The sequence below is a fragment of the Plectropomus leopardus genome, chromosome 19, assembly GCF_008729295.1.
Source record: "Plectropomus leopardus isolate mb chromosome 19, YSFRI_Pleo_2.0, whole genome shotgun sequence".
NCBI lineage: Eukaryota > Metazoa > Chordata > Actinopteri > Perciformes > Serranidae > Plectropomus > Plectropomus leopardus.
In genome coordinates, this window is record NC_056481.1 from 25198572 (window position 1) to 25226372 (window position 27801).

General features: G+C 39.8%; 1 protein-coding gene across 1 annotated transcript in view; it reads left to right on the forward strand.

The window, feature by feature from the left end:
* Positions 1-27801, forward strand: part of LOC121958891 (caskin-2-like) — an 82153-nt gene that overhangs the window by 37113 nt on the left and 17239 nt on the right. Inside the window, exons 4-14 of the mRNA XM_042508054.1 lie at positions 4312-4409; positions 7837-7982; positions 8476-8571; positions 12273-12406; positions 16208-16316; positions 17403-17511; positions 17715-17809; positions 20702-20819; positions 24285-24413; positions 27218-27345; positions 27523-27604. Coding sequence (XP_042363988.1) covers positions 4312-4409; positions 7837-7982; positions 8476-8571; positions 12273-12406; positions 16208-16316; positions 17403-17511; positions 17715-17809; positions 20702-20819; positions 24285-24413; positions 27218-27345; positions 27523-27604 — 1244 coding nt within the window. The remainder of the gene's footprint in view (positions 1-4311; positions 4410-7836; positions 7983-8475; positions 8572-12272; positions 12407-16207; positions 16317-17402; positions 17512-17714; positions 17810-20701; positions 20820-24284; positions 24414-27217; positions 27346-27522; positions 27605-27801) is intronic.

A 27801-nucleotide genomic window follows, 5' to 3' on the forward strand; every position in this document is an offset into this window, starting at 1 on the left:
ATCCTGTGCAAATGACAATGTCATTTTCAATTTTGCCCCCCCCCCCCCAAAAAATGCCCACTCCACACAACAAAAAAAGTTTTAAGACAGAGTCTTACGGGCTAGCGTTAACACAGTACATGAACTGATTTTACCTCAAATTTGATGCTAATGCTAGCTCCGTTCTGTGAAAAACAGGCTGCCACAAGTGAGTGAATGTGTGAACAAAAGGGGGATTTTGTTGTTCTATTAGCTGGTGTCGGAGAGCTGAAATTGAAACTATGGTTGAACAAATAATGGAATTCAAACTAACGCAATCTAACCAACCAGAGGGTTAAAAACACCTGACCCTATAGACTTCACCTGCATTTATACTCGCAGTACTGCCATGTGAAAATGTCAGTTTTTGGGTTGAATCCACATTTACATATTACGTTGTTGTTAGAGTAGAGTCGCTCCTTTGGGGGATAGCTCAGTGTGCAGTGTGGGTGTAGCGAGCGTGTGGTTGAGGGTGACAGTGGATGAGCTCAGAGCGGGCAGGTGTTCAGGTGTTGGCAGTCAGAGCAAAGAAGAAATTAGCAGTAAAGCTGTCATGTGGCTGTAAATGAGCAGTGCAGCTCCTCAAGGCCCAGGTAAAGCTGAGCATCAACTTCAGCCCTGCAGGCAAAATAAAGTCTCCCCTGTGCTTCCTCTCCGCAGTCTGGAGGCTGCAGCAGAAATGCATGTTTACAACAAGGTTTGCCTTAAAGGTATTGTCAGTGTGAACTTCAGTTTGTAGGATTTGCAATAGTACGGAGCTGGTTGAAAATTTGCTGGGGTGGAAATTACAAAAATTGTTTGATGTAAGCAATAAATGTCAGTTGGGGGTTGTGGATGATGAATTGTTGACAGTATGAAAAGGCCCTGTTGATTATCAGAGCAGCAGTGTTTCAAATTAAGTGTCAGTCAAGTTAATCAAATGAATCAACATTTTATCTGTCTTTTTTTCAGTTCACATTTTTAATTTCTTTTTTGTTAATCCAACCGTTGAGGCCACTTTCTTTAATGATAAATGGTAATTTTGTGCTGTTAATGATGAATGTAGTATGGGGGAAATTATGAAACATGACTTTTATCATATCATGTCTGTTTGAATCTAATCGGCTTTAAATGAATCAAATTGCTTTTGTTCGTCATTTCCATTTTTATCAATTGATTTTTGTTACTTCCACAGTTTATACTCAATGCTTACACTTCTAGCGGGACAGCTGCACATTCAGCTTTAAAACGTAAAACTTGATGCAGCAGATTTTAACATTACACTCAAGAGATGTATTTAGGTCTGACACTATCCCATAATAAAGCAGATGTGGAAATCACTCTCGGCCAAATCCAAGTGAAATTATTTTAATTGTTGAATATTATTTTTTTTTCATTTCTGTAATATGTAGCAGTATAAAGCAGACTTTAGCAATTCAGAATTAAGTATATAAACATTATCCAAAGTGGTAACATTATGTTTTGAAGGAATTATACTGTATTTTGTATGCAGGTAAATATGAATAAATAATATAGTGAACTATTAATATATGTTAGATTTTATAGGAGGCTTCTGTTAGAGCCAGTGTGGACAAATGAACCAGACAATACTACAAACACATTCCGCTGTTCATAAAAGCAACAACACCTTTGCAAATGAAATAAAACAGTTCTTGCTCAGGTTCCTGCATCAACAATTGAATGCATCTTGGTTTCTGTGGCAATGCACACGGTTTGTGCTACTGTAATTCATTCAAAGAAACACACTTTATTCAATATGTTTAGCTTTTCATCCATTTAATAAAGTTTTAATCAGATTATTCCATCAGACATATGAACAATCCCCCTCTACAAGCTGCTGTTTGTGTTAATGTGTTGGTCTACGCGCAGTGTGTGTGTGTTGACTCATGCCTGTTCTACGTGTGTCTACATGCAGGGTCAATGCTGTGCGTGGGAGGTGATACACAATAGGGGTGTTGAAATTAAACATGTCCATCCAGGAGGGTGTGTGTGTGTGTGTGCGTGCGTGTGTGTGTGTGTGTGTGTGTGTGTGTGTGTGTGTGTGTGTGTGGGAGGGAGGGAGGGAGGGAGGGAAGGAGTTACCTGTGATATATGAGATCAGTGCAAAGGGACTGAGGAGGACGGGAAGGTTAGCAAACAGTTGCGTGTCACTGAGTCAACACCACCCCAGAGAGACACTGAGACTATGTGTGTGTGTGTGTGTGTGTGTGTGTGTGTGGCTGAAGCCGAAACAATGACAGTGATAAGATAAGCCACTTCAGAGTCTGGAGATCCCTCAGATTTCATATCAGCACGGGCTGACGTCTCAACGTCATGATGTCTAGCTTGTTAAGCCTCACAGAGTATCACACAGTGCATTAATTCACCGGTGAATGTGGTTAGCCTAACTTAGCATAAGGACAGGGAATAAGGGGAAAAAGCTGGACTGGCTCTGTCCAAAGTGAAAAGAACCCAGACACCTCTAAATATCACTAATTAACATGGTATTTCTTCTTTTTTTAACCCATACACAGAGTTTTTTGTGCTTGAACTATAACAGTCAAAAAGTTGAGTGTGGAATATTGACACTTCCAACCATAGAGATTAGAAACGTAGATACCTCATTGGCCACTACTCTAAGCTCGTTGCGATGTGTCTGCCCAGGCGCCATATCAGGGAGGTCAATATCTGCTAGTAAACAAATACATGTGTATTGACATATGAAGATTTCACTACAAAATCGACTGTAACTGGCTTAATTTTGAACCGATTTTCATGAAATTTGTTTTGTTATAAACCTCACAAAGTGAACATGATAGATGTGGAAATACGAAGTTATTAAATGAAGTTGCATGAAATTTAAAGTGTCAGGTATTGCAAATACTCAAATTAAGTACCACTTACTTGAAGACTGTATCAAAGTACTATACTTGAATAAATGTACTTTGTTACACTCCATTACTGGATGTTGCTTATTCATAAGTCAGTGGCTGCACGTTCCAGTGTTGTGGCTATTCAGATGATCACTACTTTGTCATAGTGCTGATTAGATTGCCTCCAGTCGCTAAAATTAATTCAAGCAAGTTACCACTATCATGTTTAATTTCCAGTTAGAAAAAAAATCTATATCGATTTGTGATACCAGCAGAAATCAGCATGTTGGCCAATTCCAATATTTATTTTTAAAGTAAATATCTGCTGATACTGTTGACGATATTATCATGCATCCCTAACAGAAATATGATTGGTCATGTCATGTCAGTCATGTCATTCACAAGATTTGACTGACTTAAATTGAACCTAGTTTTTTGTGAAGCTGGTGTGTTTTCTTAAAAAAACAACTCTTAACTAGTGCATTCGTTTACTATGGAAACTTCCCAGTGGTGAGCTGGTCTTTTGACATCTGTTGAGAGCTGCAGTGAGTTCTCTTTCCAAATGTACCCTGACTGTTTACTGCCACTGCGGCCCCAGAGCTCAGGGCTTCCACTACGACTGCCCGAGGCTGTGTGAGATCACCTGAAAGCCCTCTGCTGCTCTGTAGCTGTTGTGCTGAAGCTCGTGCTCCTCTCACACGCTGCCTCCGAGGGTCACCTCCTCTGGAGCAGTCACTGTGTCTGCAACGCCCCGAGCAAACACAAACTCGTCACCAAGAATTTATGCCTCCAATTTCTCACACACACATTTCATCTCTGAGGCTTGGACCTACTCACACACATGTATACACAAGCACACACTGAAGATCCTTGTCAGTCTGCAGTTTTGATATGGGAGCACACACACATACACATATTGCTCCTTAGTCTATAGTTGTGATGACATGTACTGCATACACACACACACGCGCGCACACACACACACACAAATTTGTCTGAAGGCTGAAGTCTTGATGAGTGTATGGGGACGCAGACTCATAAAACACACACATATATTCTTATCCGAGACAGCAGTTTGTAATGGGATTGTACACACACACTTTCACACATCTCAGTCTGAAGTTTTGATAAGTTTTGATGAGAATACACACGCAGACACACACACACACACACACACACACACACACACACACAAACATAATCTCAGTCTTGAGTTTTGATGAGAATACACACACACACACACACACACACACACACACACACACACACACACACACACACACACACAAACATAATCTCAGTCTGGAGTTTTGAAAAAGGTCTCGCTCTCACCTGCTGTAGAGTCATCAGTATGATTTATAACCTGTCTCATCTTCTTGTCTCTTCCCCGTCTTCCTCCGTCTGGACCCCTCCTCCCATCTTTTCCCTCTCTCGCTCACAGATTTTCAGCATTGCACCATGCCGCTCTGACGGGCACCACGGAGCTGCTGTCTCTGCTGCTGGAGGCCCAGGCCACGGTGGATATCAAGGACATCAACGGTACCTTTACCAGCTGAACCAATGTCACCAAACAAACCCACACTTTAGGAAAAAAAATGTTCAAGAAGTCAGTTGGGGTTAAATTGAGCCTGAAACTTCCTCAACAGCTTTCTGACACTCAGCTGAAAATAAGTTTGACCCACATGAATAAATGTGATTCACTTTGAAGTTTGCCTGCCATGCAGTGACAGCAGTGCTACAGCAAATATCCTCAGACTCCGAGCGGAACAAATATTGTAGAATCAGTGCAGGAGTGGCAGCCCGGCTGCTGAGACCAGAGGCATGTGGTGCTCTTAACCGTGTGTGACGCCTCTGAGGTCAGCTATAGATCTGCGAAGGACTGTTGTGAAGGTTGAATTTACCTCTTGGCGCCTCCTGCCAGCTTGTCAGTTTTGGAATCCGGGGTCTCATGCATGCTAAGTGGAACACGCAGTGCAGCATCACGTGGTGTCACGCTAGTGGACGCCCACAGCACACTTTGGCTGTTGTACAGACGCAGGAACTAATCAAGGTACAGCAGTCAGGATGCTGCTTATCTGGAGCATTGATGCATATCAGTGCAGGGACCATGGTGTATCCCAGTGTATCATTGCTCATAACCTTGTAATGTCAGGTGCCAAGGTTCAGCATATGGTACTCTCCATATCTGTGACTTGGGTTGGGCCAGTTTGCAAATTTTCAAATCAGCTTCATATTAAGCCAAATAACAAACCGGTTTAACAAATTTTACCCGGTGTCCCACATGAGTCAGCAGTCAATCCTGAGTGAAACATAATGACACAGAGTCCCGACAAAGCTTGTGTCTAACTGTCACGTAGCATTGTGAAACACCGGAGCTCATTGTCCACACTGAATCTATCAAATATGCACTTATGTTACTTCATACAAACAAACCAAAAAGCTATCAGAAATCAGAAAAGATGCATTTTATGTGTGAGATTCACTGGAAATTATATACAAGATGGCCAAAAGCAAGTAGTGTGAGCCTAGCCTGTTTTTAGCTATGTTCATTTATCTTAGCAGAAACTTTTAGCCTCCTGGTGATCTCCCTTCAGCCAACTGACACTCTGTTTAGGTCTTTGTTGTGAAAAAAGTAGCTTTTGTATAAATAATTCCTGATTTCACTTCAAGAATCAGCTGTGACATGCCATCCAACAAAAGTTCAGCTCACAGCAACGCTTGCTGCCAGTAAGGACAGCTCTTTCATCAGCTTCAAGTCCAAAACGCTGTCTTATTGGTACAGTTTTAGTGTCTTTAATAGATGTAGCCAAGAAGCTCAAAACGTACACACACGGCCAAAACGTGCACAGATAGCATGCACTGCCCCCCTGCTCATGATGCAGACACTGGCTGCCGCGGCTTGGCAGTAAATTACAGCCAAGGCAAACTGAATTACAAACAAGGCACAGCGTGTCACACGCTAGTGGATCTGTTCCTAACTTCAATAATGTAATAACATATAAATCAGGCTGTCATATTCCTTATTACTAATGCAATCTGACTTGGGCTACTTAGGCTACTTTTAAAGAATGTGACATAATGACATAAATGCATAAATCAAACCGGAAACTGGAAACCGACCCAGCTGTATCAGCAAGAGGAAATGTAATGTGAAATGAGTCACCAGTTTTTTTTCAGCTCATCTAAGTTAAGTTAAGTTAAGTTTATTTTATTTGATATGGACATCACAAGTACATTGAGACTGTCCCAGTGGACAGACCAGATGTCAATGCTTAGGTGTGTATAGCACATGTGCTAATTTTCAACACCAGTCCATAGGCGGCTTTTCTAAAAACACAGAGCATATGATTAAGAATATGGGGTAAAACAAACAGATGTTATGATCGCAGCAGTAATATTCAAAGATCACAGAGCATATGACCAGCAATAGGAGATAAGACAAACAAAATACATGATCACAACCGTGATATTAGTAACAATATTAAACTAAATCCATATTTATACATGTGAACATTGTTGGTTTGCTTTTAACCATGCTTTTAGTCCTCTGTTAAAAGCATTTGTATCAGTCTCCAGTTTCAGGTGAGTGGGTAGAGTGTTCCATAGGTTAACGCCTTTTACTGAGAAGGCAGATTGTCCAAATGATGTTGTACACCTGGGAACTATGCAGTCACCATTGTAGGAGGCTCGTGTGTTCATTTGGCTTGAGCTCAAACGTCTTTTATCAGTGCAGAAAACAGAGGTGATACAAAGTTATGAAGACATTTAAAAACCAGTCTGATATTAATGTAAATTATGAAGTTTTCAAATGCAAGAAGGTTGTATTTTCTCAGGATGCCACAGTGGTGCCATCTCATGGGTCTTTGGTCCATAATTTTTATTGCTTGCTTATATATTGCTACTACGGGTTTCAGAGTGACTTTAGAAGCTTGTGACCATGACGTGATACAGTATGACAAATGGGAGAAAATCATAGTGTGCATGTAGAGTTGTGCAGCTTTGCATGACAAGTCTCTTCGGATAAAACGAAAACAATTAAGGTTTGGTTTTACCTTCTTGCAGATGTACTGTACTTGTTTATCAAATTTTAAGTTCTTATCTAATATAATCCCCAAGTATTTGACCTCATTCACCTCATTAATTATTTCATTTTTAATCTTCACCTCAAACAAGTCGTACACAGGCTTATTGCGGATAGAAATGCACATAGAAACAGTTTTCTTAACGTTAAGGGTTAAATGAGACAACTCAAGCCAACGAGTGACTTTCTCAAGTGCTTGTGTCAGGTGGTCAGCTGCTTTGCTAGCTGTTTTAGCAAATACATAGATGACAGTATCATCAGCGTACATACATCTGGGGTGTTTTAGCATCTTTTAGCTCCTAGTTTTGGATTTCTGACCCACTACTTAAACAACATTGTATTTACAACTTGTTTTGACATCCAAAATGTCAGTTAAGGATTTAGGAACTGATGGGCTCGGGGCTGAGTGCCAAAGTCAGGGTTGTTAGCGCTAAGAAAAATATAGAACACCAGCCTTAAGCTTAAATTAGGCACTTCAGTGTCTTCAGTGTGCTTTGTCATGCAAAATAATGTTACAAATTCAAGATTGGTAAAAGTGAATACCAGAGTGGCCAAGATATTTCTCCAACATGGCTCCAAAACACCCTGAATCCTACACTTTCCAAAACACATTTCTTTTATGAGAGCCTTCCTGCTTGGTTAATCCTGACAAGTGTTCTGTTAAAAATCCCTGATGAAATCACAATTATATCATTTGGGATATATACACAGCTCTTCTAGAGCCACAGGAAACATTATACAGCACTTTTCACGGGCTGATTTCTCCCCACGACTGGTAAATTAACTTCGACATGTATATGTAGTAGTGCTTCTCTAGTACTCATCTCACTACCTTTCCCTTCCAATCTCACGGGCTCCTTTCCATACTTATGTTTCTGTCTGTAGGCATGCGTCCCCTCCACTATGCAGCATGGCAGGGTAAAGCAGACTCTGTCTTATTGTTGCTGAGAGCTGGAGCTTCAGTCAACTCTGCTTCCCATGATGGACAGATGCCGTTACATCTCTCTGCTCAGTATGGACACTATGAGGTGGTGAGTACACACATGCACACACACACACACACAGATACATCAGCTGCCAAAGGCAAAGCTCTAAGGCATCACCAGTCCTCCCATTTCACTGAAATATACTCCCTTTGTGTCTCAGCCTATATTGTCCACCAACAATACCAGTAATACCATTAAAGCCATGACACAAGTCTGAAAGCAGTGAGCGCACACATTCCTTTCCTCCAGCCTCATCCGTTTGGCTCTTGGAATATCTTAATGGATAGATGCACTAATCACACACACACACACCTCAACCTGATATATAACCCGTGTAAGGAACTGACCTCTTTAGTACAACACCATCAAACACGATACTGACAATCCTTAACGCAGAGGAGCTATCACATGTTCCTCTCCTCTGTTCAAAGACAAAACACCAACACACACACTAAATGTGTTGGGATGACTGGCATGCAAGTGCTTGTGTATAATACATGAGGAGATATCACTTATCCTTTCTCTCTTTCTCTTTGAGTCTGAGATGTTGCTGCAGCACCAGTCCAATCCCTGCCTGATGAACAAGGCGAAGAAGACTCCTCTAGATCTGGCCTGCGAGTTTGGGAGACTGAAGGTATGAGAACTTATTACCATGTAATTTTCGTGTGTGTGTGTGTGTGTGTGTTTAAGCAGTATATCTATGATTAAGGATCTTCTATTAAAAATAAGTTTTTGATTATTGAGCATAAGTTACATTCCACTTCATGTATTTGATACCATTTTTTAATTGTAGCAAGGGTTTGGTGACTGTTTTTATTATCGGATCGTTCAGTCGTGGTAACTTGAGATTGCTGATTGGCAGTCCTGGTTATCATAGGGTGACTTTAAAAAAGTGTGAATATTTTGTTTAAAATATTTAAAGTCCCCCTTTACTCAAAAATGTGTTTTTTATGCCTCCGTGCCTGCAATAGCTGAAGCCGGAGGCATTATGTTTTTGGTTTGTCTGTATGCCCATCTGGCCATTTTTGTGAACGTGATATCTCATGAGGAAATTTCTTCAAATTTAGCACAAACATCCCCTTGGACTCAAGGATGAAATGATAAGATTTTGGTGGTCATAGGTCAAAGGTCACTGTGATGTTGTCTGTCACATTCTTGTGAACGCAGTATCTCAAGAACGCCTTGAGGAAATTCTTCAAATTTTAATGAGACTAAAGGATGAATTAATTTTGTCTTATTTTTATGAAAGCGACATCTCAGGAACACCTTGAGAGGCTTTCTTCAAATTAAACACAAACATTCACAAACATTGGACTTAATGATGAGTTGATTAGATTTTAAAATATGGTGATCAAAGGTCAAGGTCACTATGACCCTGAATCTGTCTCATTTTCACAAATGCAGTATCTGAAGATGACCTTGAGGGAGTTTCCTTACATTTGGCACTAACTAACACTTGGATTTAAGAATGAGCTGATAAGAATCTAGTAGTTAAATTTTAAGGTCATGATGACCTCATAAAACATGTTTTTGGCCATAACTCAAGAATTAATTAGCCCAAATTTCACACAAATGTCTCATAAAATATAATGATGAAGTTTGGATTTTATATCCATGAGGTTAAAGGTCAGCTATCACATCATAATGTTCTGCAAAAACACTTTTCTGGCCCTTACTCAGTGTCATAATTTAGGAACAGAAGGGGAAACATTTGGTTAGATTCTGAATTGGTGAAAGTAATCTCAGGTGTCAACCTTGAAAACTGTGCTGATTGTAGAGATCTTCTTCTGTTATGTGTGTGAAGCATCCATGTTCTCACAGACATGGCTGGAAACTAAAGGTGGTGCGGGGTGACAATTTTTTCTAGTTTTAATAATAATTTTCTAAATATACTAATTTCTTTGCAATATGTCAAGCATTTCTTGCCAAGTTGCTCATTGCCTTTTCCCCATGTTTTTAAATAAATTGCACCAATTTGCTCAGGGGTCAAAGGTCTAAATACTTGTGAAAGGCATTTGAAAGCAGCACAAGATAAGTAATGTCGCTCTGGGTTTCAAAAGGTTAATTATCGGGGCTCAGTGTGCGTACATTATGCTCTAAAATGCACAGTAGGGTGCAGATACTAGAGATTTTTATAACATCTTATTTCTGATACAAAGTTAGTCAGACTTATTGATCATGAATCATTTCTGTAATCGTAAATATATATGATCCGCAGTTGGTACAAGCCTAATTGTAGCCTTTAGATGACATGATTGCATTTACTCTGTAGTGGACAAACTATAAAAAATGACACATAGGGTCTCATGCGGTGACATTCTCTTAAATTTCTCATATATTTTCTGTTAAAATTCTGGTAAGAGAAAATATAAAGGAAGTCAACTCCAGATCCAAACGTTCATAACCACCCAAATTTGCACTTACACAGGTGTGCTCGATGAATCCCACTGATCATAAATCACATATTAGCAAAGGTAACACCCTCTGAACAAACACTCCAAACACTATATAAGGGCAGGTTTTGTACCGTGTGCAAAGACTCTGGCACATGAAAAAGACTGGAGGCATGAAACCAAAAAAGGCTGAAAGAAGAACTTCTGCAGTAAAATTGATTTTGGCCTACTGTGAAATAAATTTAAAATAAATGTGATTTTAGAGATGTGTGTTGCACTATTAAAAGTAAAAGTACTCAAATCAAATCAAATTATTTTAAATAATTAGAAGAAAAAGCAACAAGTTGCTGGAACCATGAAATGTTTTGTCATTATAAAATGACTTACATGATGAAATAGTTGCCCATTAATTTTCCAATTAATTGACTTGTATATTTTCATATTTTTGGATTGTGCGCCAAAATCTAAATTTGAAAACTATTAATATATCTAATAATACTAGTGGGGTAAAAATATATGCTTACCTCTGAAGTGTTAGTGCTGTAGAATTGTAAAAAGGTATGCGATTAAAATACTAAAGTAATATAAAAGTACCTCAGATTTGTACTTAATTACTGTACTTAAGTAAATGTGCTTAGTTACATTCAGCTCTGGTTAGCAGAGAGACACAGTAACTGAAATTATGGTAATTGGGAGTATAGTAATATCCCTTTAGCCCTGAATTCATAATTTATTCATTATAATTACTCTTAAACATCATCTAAATTTGATTAACTGATATTCATGCATTTTTAAAATGTTTCTCAAATATCTATTTCTATTTGTAAGCCTGTGAAAACAAGATGTTTTTCTCTTTGTACAAGTGCTGTCAACCACTCGTAAAATTTTCTCTCTCACCTAGAACATAAGCAAAAAATAAAAAAAACACTGATGAATCCCAAAAATCAGTTGGTACCAACAAAATATGAGCAAATCCTGGATACAAATAAAAATGAAATTTGTTTGTGTATTGTTTCTTGCATGAGGCCCTATGTTTCTACATGACCTCAAACATATCTTTAGTATTTGGGTGCTGCCATTCTTTGTTACCTCTCAAACAGCGTTTATGCCAATAGGATACTCCCCTCTGTAATAAGCTTAAATGACCTGCGTAGGAATCACTGCTCTGGTGCTGTTGGTGGATCTGGTGTGGTTTGGTGAATTCTGCTCTTTGGCCGATCTTTTCATTGAGACACCGAAAGAATAAATCTCCATGTCGCGAATCGCTTTATTCATGAAGTCATCCTAATCCAATTATTTGCATGTGAAAACACCCTATTTGTGCCTTTCTGCCCTCTTTTTTGGATGGGATGGCCTATGTCAAACACGCACCAGGGCTTAGATGAAGTGACCGAGCTAAATTAAGCTTGTTTGAGCGAAAGCAAAATAGGCTTCAGAGGCTCTTTTGGGGCACACGCTAACGCTAAAGGGATTGCACATTGCAGTGTGTTTTACTGTTTCTCTGTCACATCGGCGGATAAGCCTGCTTCTGAGATGTATAGCTGGCCTGTAATTCAGAATTAGACACACACACACTTCCTGTGCCTGTTAAATGTCTCTCGTCTAGTCTTGAGTTTGCAGTTTAGCTGTGAAAGAATAGAAGGCTTTGGGGTGTTTTTGTGACACACAGACTTTGTGAGACAGCGTGTGTGTGTGAGTGGAGGCTGTGGTATCTTTAGACAGCTGCTGAGTAGTGGATAAGCCTCTCTGCACTGGCTTGACCCTATATATAAGTCACCATATATATTATTTTAATCCATATATTTTTACCACACTACCTCAGCTAGGTTTGCATTTATATGTAAATATTACTAATGCTGTAATTCTTGCCCTGATTCTGCCACTCCGCTGCTCTCACTAGTCACACTTGATCTTCATTTTGGTGTCTTTGATTTCTCCTTAGGTGGCTCAGTTGCTGCTGAGCAGTAACATGGTGACAGCACTTTTAGAAGGGGAGGGGGGGCATGACAGCCTGGAGTCTCCTTCCACCACTCCCCTCCACCTGGCAGCCAGGAATGGACACAAAGACATCATCAAGTAAGATCACAGCCAGGAGCAATGCTAAAATGTCCTGTAGCAGTTTTAGTAGTACTGTATTATTCTGTTAAAGCTGTTACCTTTGCTCCTACATCTTGTGCTAATACTACCTTCATTTCTTCTACTACTAGTATCAATGTCTCTACAACTTCTACTGCTAATAATACTTCTACCAAGTCAAGTCAATTTTATTTTTTAAAGCCCATTATCACAAATCACAATTGGCCTCAGAGGGCTTTACAGCATTCAACATCCTTCTGCCTGTGGACCCTCACAGCGGATAAGGAAAAACTTTCCCGAAAAAACATTGAATGGGGAAAAATGGGAAAAATCTAACAAAGAGCAACTGAGGAGGGATCTCTCTTCCAGGACGGACAGGCATAAAATAGATGTCATGTGTGCAGAACAGATCAACATAATAAAATTAAAGTAATTAGTATTACGCTCAGTGTGTCCAGTACGCACAGCGATGGCGATGCAGCACGCTGATGTTGATCAACACATTCTGCTGCATGTTATTTACATCTCTTCACTGCTGGGGAGGGAGAAGCAGACACTACCAACCAAGTCACCTTGCAGCACCCCTTTCTCCCTCTCCCGTTTTCTGTCCCTCTCTCAGCTGCGCTCTCTCTCACTCCCAGTTCTACACATGTTCTGACGCTTTCCCCATCTCTCCACCTTCTTTTTCTCTCTTTCCCTCTTGAATAAGTCCATATAAACTCCTGCCAAAGTGCCATTTAAGCAGAAGACAGTTCATAACAGTTTCATTAAAAAATTAAATAGATAAACGTTTATTTGGCAGGAACCCGACCCAATTCAAGCCTGAGAGAATAGTGAGATATTACAGTCCAGCCTGAACCCAGTAGGTTGGGTTGGGCCCAGAGAGTCAAAGCTAGGGCAGAGAATCAAAGCTCTAATGTGTGGTTTGCAAAAATGTACAATACCAACATGTATTCTGGCTATTGGGTTGCTACTACTGCTAATACTGCTACTATCACTATTGGCACCAGCGTATCTGCTGTACTATTGCAACTAAAAGTATAGCAATTGTCACAATTGGTGTACAACCAATAATTTTACCACTACAACCATTTTTACTACATATATCACTGTCATTAGTAATCGGGCAGTCAGTTCTACTACTATTATTATTGCTGATACTGCCAAATAATATACAGTACCTTTGTGCTAATGCTAGTACAATTACTTATTACTGCTATTACCATCAGTACTGCACTATACTGACACTATACAGAATGCCATTTATGTGCCAGGCCTTAATGCACAGCTGCAGGTGCCAAACTTTTCCACACAGGTTGCTCCAAAAAGCAAAAAAAATAACTCTCCAAATCTTCTCATTCAAAAAGAACACACTGTATAATGTCGAGATATTTAATCCGACTGACTTGACACTTTCCAGATACCCAAGAGTGGCTCAGTGTGTCTTTTTTGATGCCAGCATATCTGTGTAAATATGCATGTACCTAGCCAAGTAACTCCACCCAGCCTCCCAGACATGCTGCTAACGATTATCAGATCTCCTTTTTGCAATACCCTCTCCATCCTCCTCTCTCCTTCTGCTGAACCGGGGAGTTGAATAGTAGACGTGAAGGAGAAAATGCGAGCTTTAAACACAAACAGAAATTTTAAAAAATCACTGCATTAGCAGGGAAGTTTATTCAGAGTTTACTCAGCAGAATTTGGCTGTGATCTCCCACTAAGGGATTTAGTATGTCTCTTCAAAGACTGCCACACTGCCTCAGCAGACGTCTCATAGTACCTACTTTTTGTGTCGCTGGAGAAGCTTTTCTGTGTCTGGTTCGAACTGGAGCTGCAAACATTTGCACACCATTTTTTTGCCCCAGGAATAATTTGTTGTCAATTTAGTAACATCTATGTATAGACTCAAGTTATATGGGAAGAAATGCGTATACATTGTAATTTAAAGATAAAAGACATGATAATTCATGAGATTTGATCCTCGAAACTGGAAGGGAGTCCATGTTGAGAATATGCATGGCAGTTTAGTGAATGAACTTGTTATCTGCAGCAGAGAGATGGAGAAGCTAAACATTCAGCTACCTCGAGGTTTCAGAGCAACATTAAAACTGTTGCAGAGAAAAAGAAGAAGGTGCAGGCTACAACAGGTTCGCTTCAGGCTCCTCTTTTCATCATATTTCATGGTTTTATTCTCCTCCTGTTTGTTTGCCTCCCTGTGGAGTCCCACTTAGTATGATCCCGCTAAGTCAAGAGTGTTTGTCAGCAGCATTCACATTTCACAGGTCACCATTAAGCTTTTTACAGACACACAGTCAGCTCAGAGCAAAGGCAGAGTGAACATCTGACGAACCACTTCAATGTTGCTCATTTTAACATAGAACCAGGGTTAAAGTAATAAGAATTACAAGATGTTTAGTTTTATACTCCATCATAGTAAACAGGTGAGAGGAGTGTAAATGGATGAATGTGTTTTTGTTGTTGTTTTGATTTTTGGGGTTTGCAGTCGTTAAATTACAACTTTATTCTTAAAAATAAAATTGCAATTAAATGAAAATGTCAAGAGAAATTTAATATTTCAAGAATAAAGTTGTTGGATAGCTAAAAAGTAATAATATTAATACTACTACTACTACTACAAATACAACTACTTATACTCCTCTCACCTGTTTCATTAATAAAATAATAATAATAATAATAATAATAATAATATTCCTCTTCTTCTTATTCTTAATAATAATAATAATAAAAAAAAGAATTTAAAAGAATAATGGCACCTTTTTTAAATGAATGTACAACCATATTTGTTGTCAATTTCTCAGAAAAAATAACCTTAAAAGTCATGAGAAATGTGGTGGTATTTTGAGAATTAAGTTGTAATGTGGCAACCTGGGCAGCTTGAATTCAGCCATCACATACACCAGTGCATGGGGTCCCAGTGACCTGGTTGCCAGCAGAAGTCCTGAGTCTAGCCTGCATAACGGCAGCAACGGAACCCAGCGTTGGTATTTGCATATTTAACTAAATTTTACTAAATTTCAGTAACTTCAGCTGAACACTATTGAACTAAGGTCTGCAATCACAACAGTGATGCACCACTCTGAAACTGTATGGTGCCAATTCTTACATAATGTTTCCTTAATGCTAGCAATATGTTGAATTTTTCCATGTCAAATGAGGGATTTTTGATCCCTAAAACCACGACATTCTCAAAATATTATTATGTTGTATTACAATTACATACTATCCCAAATTAATACTCAAATCTCAGTTTTGTTTTTGTAGCAGTGGCTTTAATGCTCCGTCATACAGTCTGTCTGAAAACTGTGCTTGAGAAGTCAACCTTTCAGCAATCATTTATAGAAGTCCCACACAGTGTTGTTCTCAGGTTGTTGTAGTTGATGATGATTACAATTCTGTTCTATTTTGTCTAACTGTGATTGAATGGGAACATGTACTTTTGTGGCAAGGGTGTGTTGTAGTGGGTTAACAACCAGAAAACACTGTGCAGCTAATATCTTACAGCAGTGCTTCAGTGTTGTTTACATCTCAACCTTCTCACAGCGAGCAGAGAACCTCCTCCTCCTGCAACGCTCTCTGGATATGGCGCCATCGGCATTCCTACATCTGGGCCTCTGACAGAACCAGAGACATATTTCTTAGCTTGTGTGTGTGGGTGGGTGAATGAGTGGGGGGTATACGGCTTAATGAGATGTTGCAGATGTCTGTAACAGTTGAATGGATGAATCTGTTTCTGAGTGTTGCTTGCGGCCTTACATGAGTGTGTCTGCTTTGATTACCCAGGTTGCTCCTCAAAGCTGGTATTGACATCAACAGATCCACCAAAGCGGGGACGGCTCTGCACGAGGCTGCCCTCTATGGCAAAACGGAAGTAGTGCGGCTTCTGCTTGATGTAAGGAAAGACGTAAAGCAGTAACGCTCAACTTACAGCCCCTAGGCCAAATCTGGCCCCTGATAGGGTGTTGGGTGCGCCCCCCCCCCCCCAACTGTTTTCTAATTCACAATAGTGATTCATACTGGGAATTGTTTTTGTACTTTTAGCATACATAAGGTGCCCGAGTGCATTAAACAGCATCAAAATAGAGCTTGTTGATCAAAAAAAGTGCCAGGGGAGGATCCAACCACATCCCCCGACAGAGGTCCTAGTTAAGCCCCTAGTGTCATCTCAAAATCCTTGAAATTTCCTTGGATCCTTAACATTACCTAAAATTCTAGAAATGCCCTAAAATCCTAGAAATGTCCTTAATCCTAAAAAATGTCCTAAAATCCTAGAAATGTCCTAAAATCCTAGAAATGTCTTACAATCCTAGAAATGTCCTAAAATCTCTGAAACATCTTACAATCATAGAAACATCTTACAATCCTAGAACCATCCTTAAATTCTACAGAATGTCCTAAAATCCTAGAAATGTCCTACAATCCCAGAACCATCCTAAAATTCCAGAACCATCCTAAAATCCTACCATATGTCCTAAAATCCTAGAAATGTCTTAAAATCTTAGAAATGTCCTACAATCCCAGAACCATTCTAAAATCCTTGATTTAGTTTTAAAATCTCTGAAATCCTAGAAACTTCCTAAAAGCCGAGAAATGCCCAAAAATCCTAGAAATGTCCTATAATGAAACCTGTATGGGCTGCTGCAACTGGCCCTTGGCCCCAGTCATTCTGCAAAAGTGGCCCCCAAGCAAAGTAAGTTGACTAAGCCTCTCATAGAGTAAAGTTTCAGTACAGCCGATATGGAGTTTAAAAGGCTGACACTGACATTTTTGTATTCAAGGTGCAGACAGGCAGACAATGTCTAAAACTAATTCCAGTGTTATTCTTTAATAAAGCAGGGAGGCATTAGAGGGAGGCTTTATTTTGAAACTGCACCTCACCCACAGTAATCCCGCAGTGTGTTTATGTGTGTGTGTGTGTGTGTTTATGTGTGTGTGTGTGTGTGTGTGTGTGTGTGTGTGTGTGTGTGTGTGTTTATAGGCGGGCATCAATGTGAACATGCGCAACACGTACAACCAGACAGCTTTGGACATCGTCAACCAATTCACCACCTCCACAGCCAGCAGGGAAATCAAACAGCTGCTGAGAGGTGAGTAGCTCTTAAAAACACTTTTTTCATAGATCATTGACGCTTTCATGAAATGTGGATTTTATTATTTTGGTTTGGGCTGAGACAGAGGCAGGGGAAACAGTGGGGGAGAGGCTGCAAAATGGCAAAGATAGAGGTCAGGAAAGAAATCAATGGAGTGAAACATCCTGATGATGTGTCTGTATCTCTCTGTCTCTGTGCAGAGGCATCGAGTTCTCTCCAGGTCAGAGCGGTGAAGGACTACTGGAACCTCCACGACCCCACTGCTCTTAACCTCCGGGCTGGAGATCTGATTATGGTACTTGTTTTTGTTTGTTTGTTGAAAAAGAAAGTTTGTGTTTATTGTCAGTCATGTGATGACACTAAGTCATAGTTCACTCAACAGTGCTCCTGTGCCTGGGCAGATTCTTGGTTGTTTGTTTTTGACATTTTTTTCAGTTTTTTTCTTGTACTTTTTACTAATTTCTTACTAATTTTATCATTTTTTTCTTTGTTGCTCATTGCCCGCTTCTCATGTTTTTAAAAGAAATCAAACAAGTTTTTAAAATTTCAAAGGATTTAATATGTCTGAGAATTAATACTTTTGTTTATAGCATTCATATTTAAGTATACTTTAGGAATTATTAAGGATAAACAAAAAATATAATAAACACATTTAAATGATGCCTCTGATGCCAAAAAAAGCTGCAAGTATTCAAAATTTGAGATGGGTTGATTTCCAGTTTTGCCAGTCTGATCCAGTTTATAAGCTTAAACTGGTTTGATTTTATGCAAACTTGCTGAACCAACATTTGTCATAATTACACATCCTGGCAAATTAAAAAGTAGCTTACATCAGCAACCTGTGCTGACAGTGATGCAGCACTTAATTAAACTTGTGTTTCAGAAGCAATAAACAATATGACAACCTGATTAACATGATATTAAGTTTTCAAATAGACAAACTAGTGCGCAATTTACTGCCACAGCCGTCAACATGAAGGTGATCAAATTTCAGCACAGGTGGAAGTGGGGAAGAGCAGCACAGGTTTGTTTGTAAGAAAGTTCATGTGTTTTTTGGGGTGACCAGAGGAAACATGGCAGACTTAGTCTCTCAAGAAAAGTAAAACTGCACCGACATGGCAACATTTAGGATTTGAAGCCAACAAAAGAGTTGTCTTAACTGGCTGTCAGTGATGCAGTGCACCATTTTAAGCTGAACTTTTGACACCCTGTTTCTATTTAATCCTGTCGCTCACTTTGAAAGCACTGCTTTAGCTGTGAAATGGCTGATCATGAAGTTGAAAGAAGGAATTATCTATGATGCCTCCTTATTTCACTACAAAAAACTAAATAAAGCGGCAGCTTGCTGGAGGGTGATCACAAGTGAAAGTTTCTGGTCAATGACCATTGCTAATCACAGCCTAGGTTACTTACTGCTGTTCTAGGCAGAGCAGAGGGACAGCCTCTGTGAGCTGCTCTCCTCCTAATCATCATATTTTGCCACTTGGTCAGCGGTGAACATCACACACTCAGCTGTTAATCTCACATCAACAACGAAACGATTTGACTCTGTCATTAAACCTGCTAATAACTGTTGGGTAACACTAGCTGTGTGATGCCAGCAGTTATCCCTGTTGCTATATATGTGTGTGACTCTGCCCTGGGCGCAAAACAGCAGTAATTTTATGATAAACAGAGAGAGGGGGGCTGGGTGAATCACAATGCTGTGTGCAAGATTTTACCCATTGTAAATAGTCAAATTTGCAGTTAAGATTGGACAACACTTAAAGGCAGTGCAGAATTCACAGGACTTGCCTGATGATTGATATTTAAAGAATTCACCGTGGACAGCTTTAACTATATGTGACCTGAACAAATTGGCTTGATGTCTTTCACAATCATAGCTAAACGGCAAGGAGGAATTTAGGGGGAAATGGACAAAAAAATAGCAATAATAAAAGAAAAGAAAATTGCTTACAATTTTGAATAAAACAAACAAGCAAACAAACAGAAAAAAAAGTACAAAACAAAACAAAACAAAAGTAAATGACCTGAAAAAGTGCTTAAATAAGTAGTAGTTGTGTAAAATAATTCTAAATGTATAACTACAATAATAGTTTTTTGGACTTTTTATCTAGCTTCTTTAAAAATAAATAAAAGCTGTCAGATAAATGTATTTCTCTCTGAAATGTAGTGGGGTAAAAATATAAAGTGGAATGAAAAGAAAATATTAAAAATAAAAAACAAGTACTTATGATTTATACTTTAGTACAGTACTTGAATAAATGTACTTAGTTACATCCCACCATGGTTCAGCTTAATAAATCTCATTTAACATTGTAAATTCACCTTGCTGCGCCTTTTCCAAGTGAAGGCTTGTTTTGTTTCATTGTTGTTTGTAACCATGCAGGAATTACTATAATGCAAGTAATGGTTAGGTGAACAATGTTATATAATACTTAAATTCCGTTCAGCTAAAAGTCATGTTTAGCTGCCGGCAGTCACTTTACTCTGCCTGTTCACTAACAGTGTAAGAATTATATGATAAAGAGTTTTGTGAGTCTTGTTTTTGGGATTTGTGTGGCATGTTGCAGGGTAATTTGGTGTACCCTGAGGAGGAGACCACAGCCGAGAAACAGGCACAAACTTGCTGCTGTCACTCTCTCATTAACAACTTGTTTGCTCATCTTTCCACACACACTGTTTACACCAATTCATGTGTACGCACATTTGCGTGCGTTTATGTTCTCACTGCTTTGTATTTTAATCCGCGAGTCATTGTGACATCTCAAACTCCTGCATGAACTCGTATGTTGTTGTGAGGTTTCCTGTCAGGAGGCAGAGGTGTTTATTTTTGTCCTCTGCAGGCGTTTTGTTAACACTTGCATTGAATAGACTGTGTACTTCCAGCTCATTGGCTCCTCTCATTATGGTCTTAAAAACATGCCCGGAGGAGTCAAACTCGTGACATGCATGCTAAGAGTTGATGCACAGTTGACAAGAGAAAATGCATGCCACTTAAAGTACCACAATCTTCAGCCACCTTTTGTTTTGCTCTCAGTCTTCACATCACTGAATCATTTTCTTAGCGACTGTTTGGGTTTCATAGTCTTGCCGTCTAATGTGATTGTGAATCGTTGCGAGGCTAATGCTGTTTGCAGTGAAACAAACATTTCAGCTGAAGCGTGCTGTGATTTGTTGGTGTCAGGTCCTGGAGCAGCACTCAGACGGCCGCTGGAAAGGTCACATCCACGACACGCAGCGTGGGACGGACAGGGTGGGCTTCTTCCCGCCTTCAGTGGTGGAGGTCCTCAGCAGACGCGCAGGTAGACAAACAAGCACTTTGCACACAACATCTGCATAAAATCACTCAGTAGTGAAAAGTTCCAAAGTACATTTACTCAAGTACTGTTAATAAGTACAAATTTTTGTTACTTTACTGGAGTAGTTCTTCTATGCTCCCATGCATTTTAGAAGGAAATACTGTATTGTGCTCCATTTAATTTATTGGACATCTATAGTCAAGAGTTAATTGCAGATTAAGATTTTACACACAAACTGAATGAGTCTTATAAACTATGATTTATTTTTATTGGTTAAACCACCTAACAGTATAGTGTTGATTATGAATGTTTTATGTTCTATGTTTTATTTAAGATCCCCATTAGCTGCTGTGGGAATGACTGTGCCCTGATGATTTTTTATAGCTGCAGTTTTGGACAAATTGTTGATTTATCATGATTAGGTGGTGTGTGATATGGGAATAGTAATGTTTGTAAATTGTATGAGTCAGTGTTTTGTACAGTATTTAATCAAATTCTGTTATTGATTTATTTGTTCAACCTACCATCCCAGATACTACGGGTGGAAAATAGCTATAGGAAAATAGGAATATAGCTAGTAAGTGGATCCAGAGTTAAGTATAAAAAAAATTGTCTGACCTACATTAATGCAATTAACATCTTTGCCCTCCTTTGAAAAGGCCTTTTTATTTTTAATCGTACTGTCCATGGGCTCACAGTCAAAGTTTGACAATCAGGTATTCCCAGGTTAAATGCAAAAGTATGGTGTCCATGGAGGGCCCAACAGCTCATTTTTTGCCCTGTCACCCTCTGAAAGCTTTATACGACCATGCTCATGACCTCATACCATATACATAAGGGAGCCATACATTGTTTCTAAAGGGTTTGACGTAGAAAATATGCAATTGGAAGAAGAAGTTCTAACATTTTTTTTAAAAATGGTAACTTTGGTATTTTTCAACTCGGACCATGTTTTCCCATGTTTTTGTGTGTAAGGGCACTTTCACACCAGAGCTGTTTGGTCTCCTTTAAATGAACCACAGCTGATTTCCTTGGATAGTACGCTTCGTTTGGGCAGTTGTGAAAGCTCATCCGAACTCTGGTGTGGACCAAACAAGCGAACTCTGGTCTGCCTGAAAATTGTGGGTCTCGGTTCGCTTGCAAGTGAACCCTGGTGCGGTTCGCTTACAGTGATAAATTCAAGTAAAAACAAAAACCGTAAGACTGCACAAATTTGGTGTTGCTCCATTGTTTTTGTGGTGAACAAGCCGGCTGAAGGGGATGTATTTCCATTTTCGGGCCTGGCCAATTGATGAGCTGGGTTTTCTTCTTCCGCTTTTTTTTCTTCCTGGACAGTGCTCGTTTCGGGCAATACAGTCCCAAACAAACAGCTGTTGTAACTGCGTGACGTTATTTAGGTGGTTTGGTTCGCTTTCAAAAGTGCAGTGTGAAAGTGAACCAAACCAAATGACGGTGTGAAATTTTTCAGCAAGAACATTGGTTCAATATTTAGGGTGAAACAAGCTGTGTAATGTAATGTCAAAGGGCATTTGCTCACTAATTTATGTCTTTTTTGCCACTGACAAGCTCAGACTGTCATTTTAAGCGCCTGACAACATTATGTAAAGAATCCCTACAGATATAGACCTTTTTGTTAAATAGTAAGATCCATTTTTTAAACCAGAGACAGCCTTCAAATCACCATTGCCATACCCACCAGACTCCTCACAATAAACTGATTTTTTTCATGGCAAAACACACTTCTTTAAAATATAACAAACAAATATATAACAAACTACAACACAAAATTTAGTTTAAATGCCTTTAGCAATTGTTTCATCAAAACAGAAACTTTCAACAACATATACATCATGATCATTACAATAAAACGCTGATACAGATAATCAGCAGAATGCCAATTATCCACCCTGATAATGGGCCAGGCCGATAATTTGTTGACCCCTATTTTTCATAATGTTGTCAAACACTTACAATAACAGTTAGAGTATGTCAGTGGCAAAAACAAGCATCTTTAGTGCATGTTCATCAAGGATGCACAAGTGTCCCAAGGGGTTACATTGCAGCTTGTCTCGCAACTGCAACTCTATATTGGACTAATAGAAAAAAATGTTGTCCCTGTTTGTAAATGGTAAATGGACTGTACTTGTATAGCACTTTTCTAGTCTTATTGACCACTCAAAGCGCTTTCACACTACATTGTCACATTCACCCATCCACATACTGGTGGGCGGGGCTACCGTACAAGGTGCCACTTGCTACTCAGTAATCAATCACATGCACTCAAACTCCGATGACGTGGCATTGGGAGCAATTTTGGAGCTAACCCTAACCCAAATGGAAGACCACTAAGAGCACAGTAGAAATAAATATTTACCATATGATACTCTGACTATTTTCTCTTAGTGCCAGATAAGACTTTCCAAACTGGGGGCTTGAGCCGACAGAGTGTTTTTAAAAGGGCTAACTGAACTCAGGGCAATGGTTATATCTGGGCCAAGAATATATCTTGACACTGGCACACAAGCAGGATCTATCATGTTTTCATGCATGATCACTGGAGGGTCCAACATACTTGTAAATCATCTGATTTAATCCCTGTGAATGAAAGGAATATGATCCCCTCTGCTTGTTTTGCAGCCGTAAAGCCATTGACATTCAAACAGCGGGACCAGCACAGTGAGGGGTCCAATAACAGCTCCAGACATAGATGCGCACACGCACATGCACACACACACACGTGCGCACAAAATAAAACATTTCATTTCAAGGTCCTCGACAAGTCAGGAAACACACACATACGCACAAACATAGATACTCACACACAGACACACATTAATAGGATTATTATGGCCAGATTGCAAAGTGTCAGCTCAGTGCTAAAGCCCTCACAGTCTGCGTTTGGATATAGTGTGTGTGTGTGTGTGTGTGTGTGTGTGTGTGTGTGTGTGTGTGTGTGTCTGCTCATGCTTGAGGGAGAACAGACAAGAGAAAGAGAGTTTGACTTTAAGTCGGTGACAGGCTCTTTGCTTATGAGGCAAACTCAGTAGTGTGTGTATGCACGTGTCTGCGTGTGTGTGTGTCGTGTGTGTGTGGCTGAGCTCTGTGATAATGTCAATGGTGTCAGCAACCATGGACCAACAACACACAAAGGAAAAGTAAGCCCTCTCAGCGTTGCTGGTGATCTTACACTTTCTTTCAGCAGCCTCTTATGTAACACCAGAGAGGATTTACAGTGAATTTGCCCTTTTTTAGTTGTTCTTCCAAACACTCAATAAAAAAAGAATACTTGATAAAGTTCATAATGTGCTCAACAGACTTAAAAAAAGTGTTGTTTTGTTGCCATCTTCCTGTTTGTTCCCATACGTGTGCATGGAGTTCAGCCCGACAAACACAGATGCATGTTCATGAACTTCTTACCCTCACTCATGCATGCCAGCCTCAACACCAACCTGTTCTCACTGACCCTAGGAGGCACCCTCTCCCGCCAAGCCTCAATGCCTTGCCAACGACAACACTTTGCATCCAGAGCTCCTCCCTCAAGCCATGGTCCCGCCCCTCAGACTGATGACTCATACACCCTTGGCTATGATCCTGCAGGTACACACACACACACACACACACACACACACACTCAACAACTCCTTCCCATCTGTTTTGTCTCAGTTCACCACCTGTGACACATTCTTGTCCTCCCAGGCAAGGATGGATTATTGAGCAGACCTACTGGGCACAGGCCCTGGGGCCCAAAAGGGTTTGGGGCTGCCCTCAGTTTGAAATGACAGTTTGGATTTTGTGTTAAAAGTGAATTAAATAGATACAAAAAGGTGCAAAACAAATAAAAAGAGATGTTAAGCTTCCACAAAAACACAAAAACCACAGAAAGATGCAATATAACCACAAAGAGATACAATGTGACCACAAAGAGACAGTATACAACCAAAAGAGACAATATATGACCACAAAGAGATAGAATACGGCCACAAAGAGATGCAGTATTACCACTAAGAGACACAATACAGCTACAAAGAGATAGAATATGACCACAAAGAGACACAAAAATACCTAAAAGAGACGCAATATGACTACAAGGAGACAGAATACGGCAATGGGAGATACATTTCAGCCACAAAGAGACAATTCGTGACCACAAAGAGACACAAACAACCTCAAAGAGACACAATATGACCACAAAGACACTCAATACGGCCACAAAGAGACACAATATGACTGCAGACGCAGTAGGACCATGAAGAGATGCAGTAGGACCACGCAGGGACAGTAAGATCTGAAATAGTACGGAAATTAAAAAATAGGAATTTTCACATGTCCGCAGCCTGACCAGGACACAGGATTGTGTTTATTTTGTGTCAGTCTTGGGGACACTTTTACATGTCTGTACCTAGGGGCCCATTGTTTCATAATGGGTCCATGTCCCCAGGTTTCAGGTATCTCTCCTGAACAGCATCCTGATCCCCGTGTCCTCTTGGTCAGTCTTCAGGTGCTCAGTGTCAGCTTAGTACAGTAGGTCCACACCCAGCTGCAGAGAGTGTGTTGTCTAAAGTGTGTGTGTGTTTGTCAGGTGCTCCACCTGACAGTCAGCTCTCAGCCCCAGCTAGTCCTGCTAGTCCCACTCAGGACATTTGGGTCCTCAGGAGCTCTCCCACTGGTAAGGGTGTGTGGTCCCAAACCCCCCTGGCACCAAGCCAACCCCGTGTGAACCTGTAGATCAGATCCCATCCCAGCCGTCCTGATAAACTGGGCCTCTTTAAGCAAGCTTACTCCCATCTTTATCCCTTTATATCCCCACGTCTTGACCTTACCATGCCACCCTGCAAATCCCAGCCCCCCTCCCTCTGCCACCCACACCCCAATAATCCAGTAACCATAATGTCTGAGTTCCCTTGCAGCAGGACATAAAGGTAAGTGAGCAGCACTCCTTTAAAGCCTTCTCTCTAACTCCTCTGTTACTCCTGACAGCTTGTCGGTGCAGCTGCCTCCACCCTGAATGCTTAAACAGCAAAAACATGACATGCAATTATCTTAACAAGTCATTTCATCCAGTAATAAAAATAGTAGTTTTGTTTTTCATAAACAAATAGATAACGTCATCTAAAATTATGTGTAATTTCTGAAATAGGCAACACAATATTTTAATATTTGTAAATAGACTAAATGGCTTTCTGTTCGAGAGATAGATAAGAGGCTGTAAGAGGCTTTATGACCTATACTGCCACCATGAAGAGAGTTTAAGGTTCTTTAGCTTCACTTTGGGGAGCTGTCATGCCGTCCAACTTTGCACACAGTCATTGATCCATATTTTCACACAGTCATGAGATTAGTATCAATCTTCTAATTTAACCCTGTGAAACCTAAGCAAATATTTCTTTTAAAAGCATAGGGAGAAGGCAACAAGCAACCTGACAAGACATGGCTCAGAGTGAGCAAAAAAAATGTTAAAAAAAAAAATTAGAAGAAAATTAGCTGAAAATAACCAATAAATGAACAAATGAGAAAATTACCTAGAAAAGGTGCTGAAAACAACAAACTTTTTAAAAATCTGGTTGATCGCCTGCTGACATTTATGTGTTTCAGAACTAGAGCTAGAGTGATGATACTGGTATCATATGAAACTAAAAGCTAAATTTTGGTGATGGAAAATCAGCATGATCATTTTACAGGGGTCCCTTGACCTCTGTGGGTACACATGACTCTCCCCTTTACAGACATGCCCACTTTATGCTAGTTCCATGCTGTCATTTGATTCTAATCAAGAACATCTGGTAAGAATTACTTCACCTTGTCCAAATAGAGTCAAAACTGTTATGTAATGTAAAGTAGTTTAACTGAAAACGTGATTAAATGATGCTATTAATTGTGATAAACTATGAAAATTCTGTGATTAATTGTGATTTTAAAAAAATAATGTTTGACAAGTATTAGTTATATATATAGAGAGATATCTGATCATTTTTTGCCTATTTTCTAATTATTTTCTTATAATCCTTCCCTCTCTTTTCAAACATTCTTTTTAATATAATTTCTTGCAATTTGATGGGACATTTCTTGAACTTCAAAGTAGGCCATTGCCTTTTTTCTGTATGTTTAAAAAAAAATCAAACTGATTTGCTGATTTTTCAAAGGGTCAGATAGCGTGTGAAAGGTGTCTTGATGCAGCACAGGAAAACTGATGTCAATACTTGGAAAGAAAGCCTATTAGTCTGTTTCCTAAATTGATGAACTAACCCTTCTAGGCTGAAAAGGAAATTCTAATGACTTGTTAAAAATGCAGAGCAGACCTTAACCTGCAAATGACCTCCTACAATCTTGCTTTCTCTCCTCATTTCCTAACCACCAAATTCAGGTCTGATTCAACGCTGTGATCTATGTCTGTTGTCTCTCAGGTGACAGGAACAGTGTTGGGAGTGCGGGCAGCGTGGGCAGCAGCCGCAGTGCTGGAAGCGGACAGAGCTCCGAGAGCAGCCACAAACAGAATGGGATTCCAAATCGCCACAATGCTGACGCTGGCAAGGTGAGATCTGCTAACATTTTAAACCACTACTTCTTATCGTTATTCACTTGTCTGAGATTTGAATAAACATTTAAATAAAAGGCGATCTGACTTTCCATATTGGACATCATCTGCAGCGAACTTCAGTGAGTCCAGAAGTTCAGTGAAGAGTCTTACTTTGTGATTGTTTGTGTGCAGCTTGCTCCCTCTGCTGGTGAAACAGGAGACCATCTCCACATTGCAGGAGCGGACCACAGCAAACAGGCAGATGGATCCACAGGTTGGTCATGGAATCAAACCTCCTCTGTCCTCTTTCTGTGTTTAACAATTTTACCAATTTCATTGATAAGATTTCTCTCTGTCTCACCGTCTTTCTGTAGACAAAGTCTCTGCTTCTAGAATATATTGTTATGCATGTAGGAGAGAATTAGATTGGATAGCAATAGAATTTCTGGACAGTTTGCACATACCCTACCC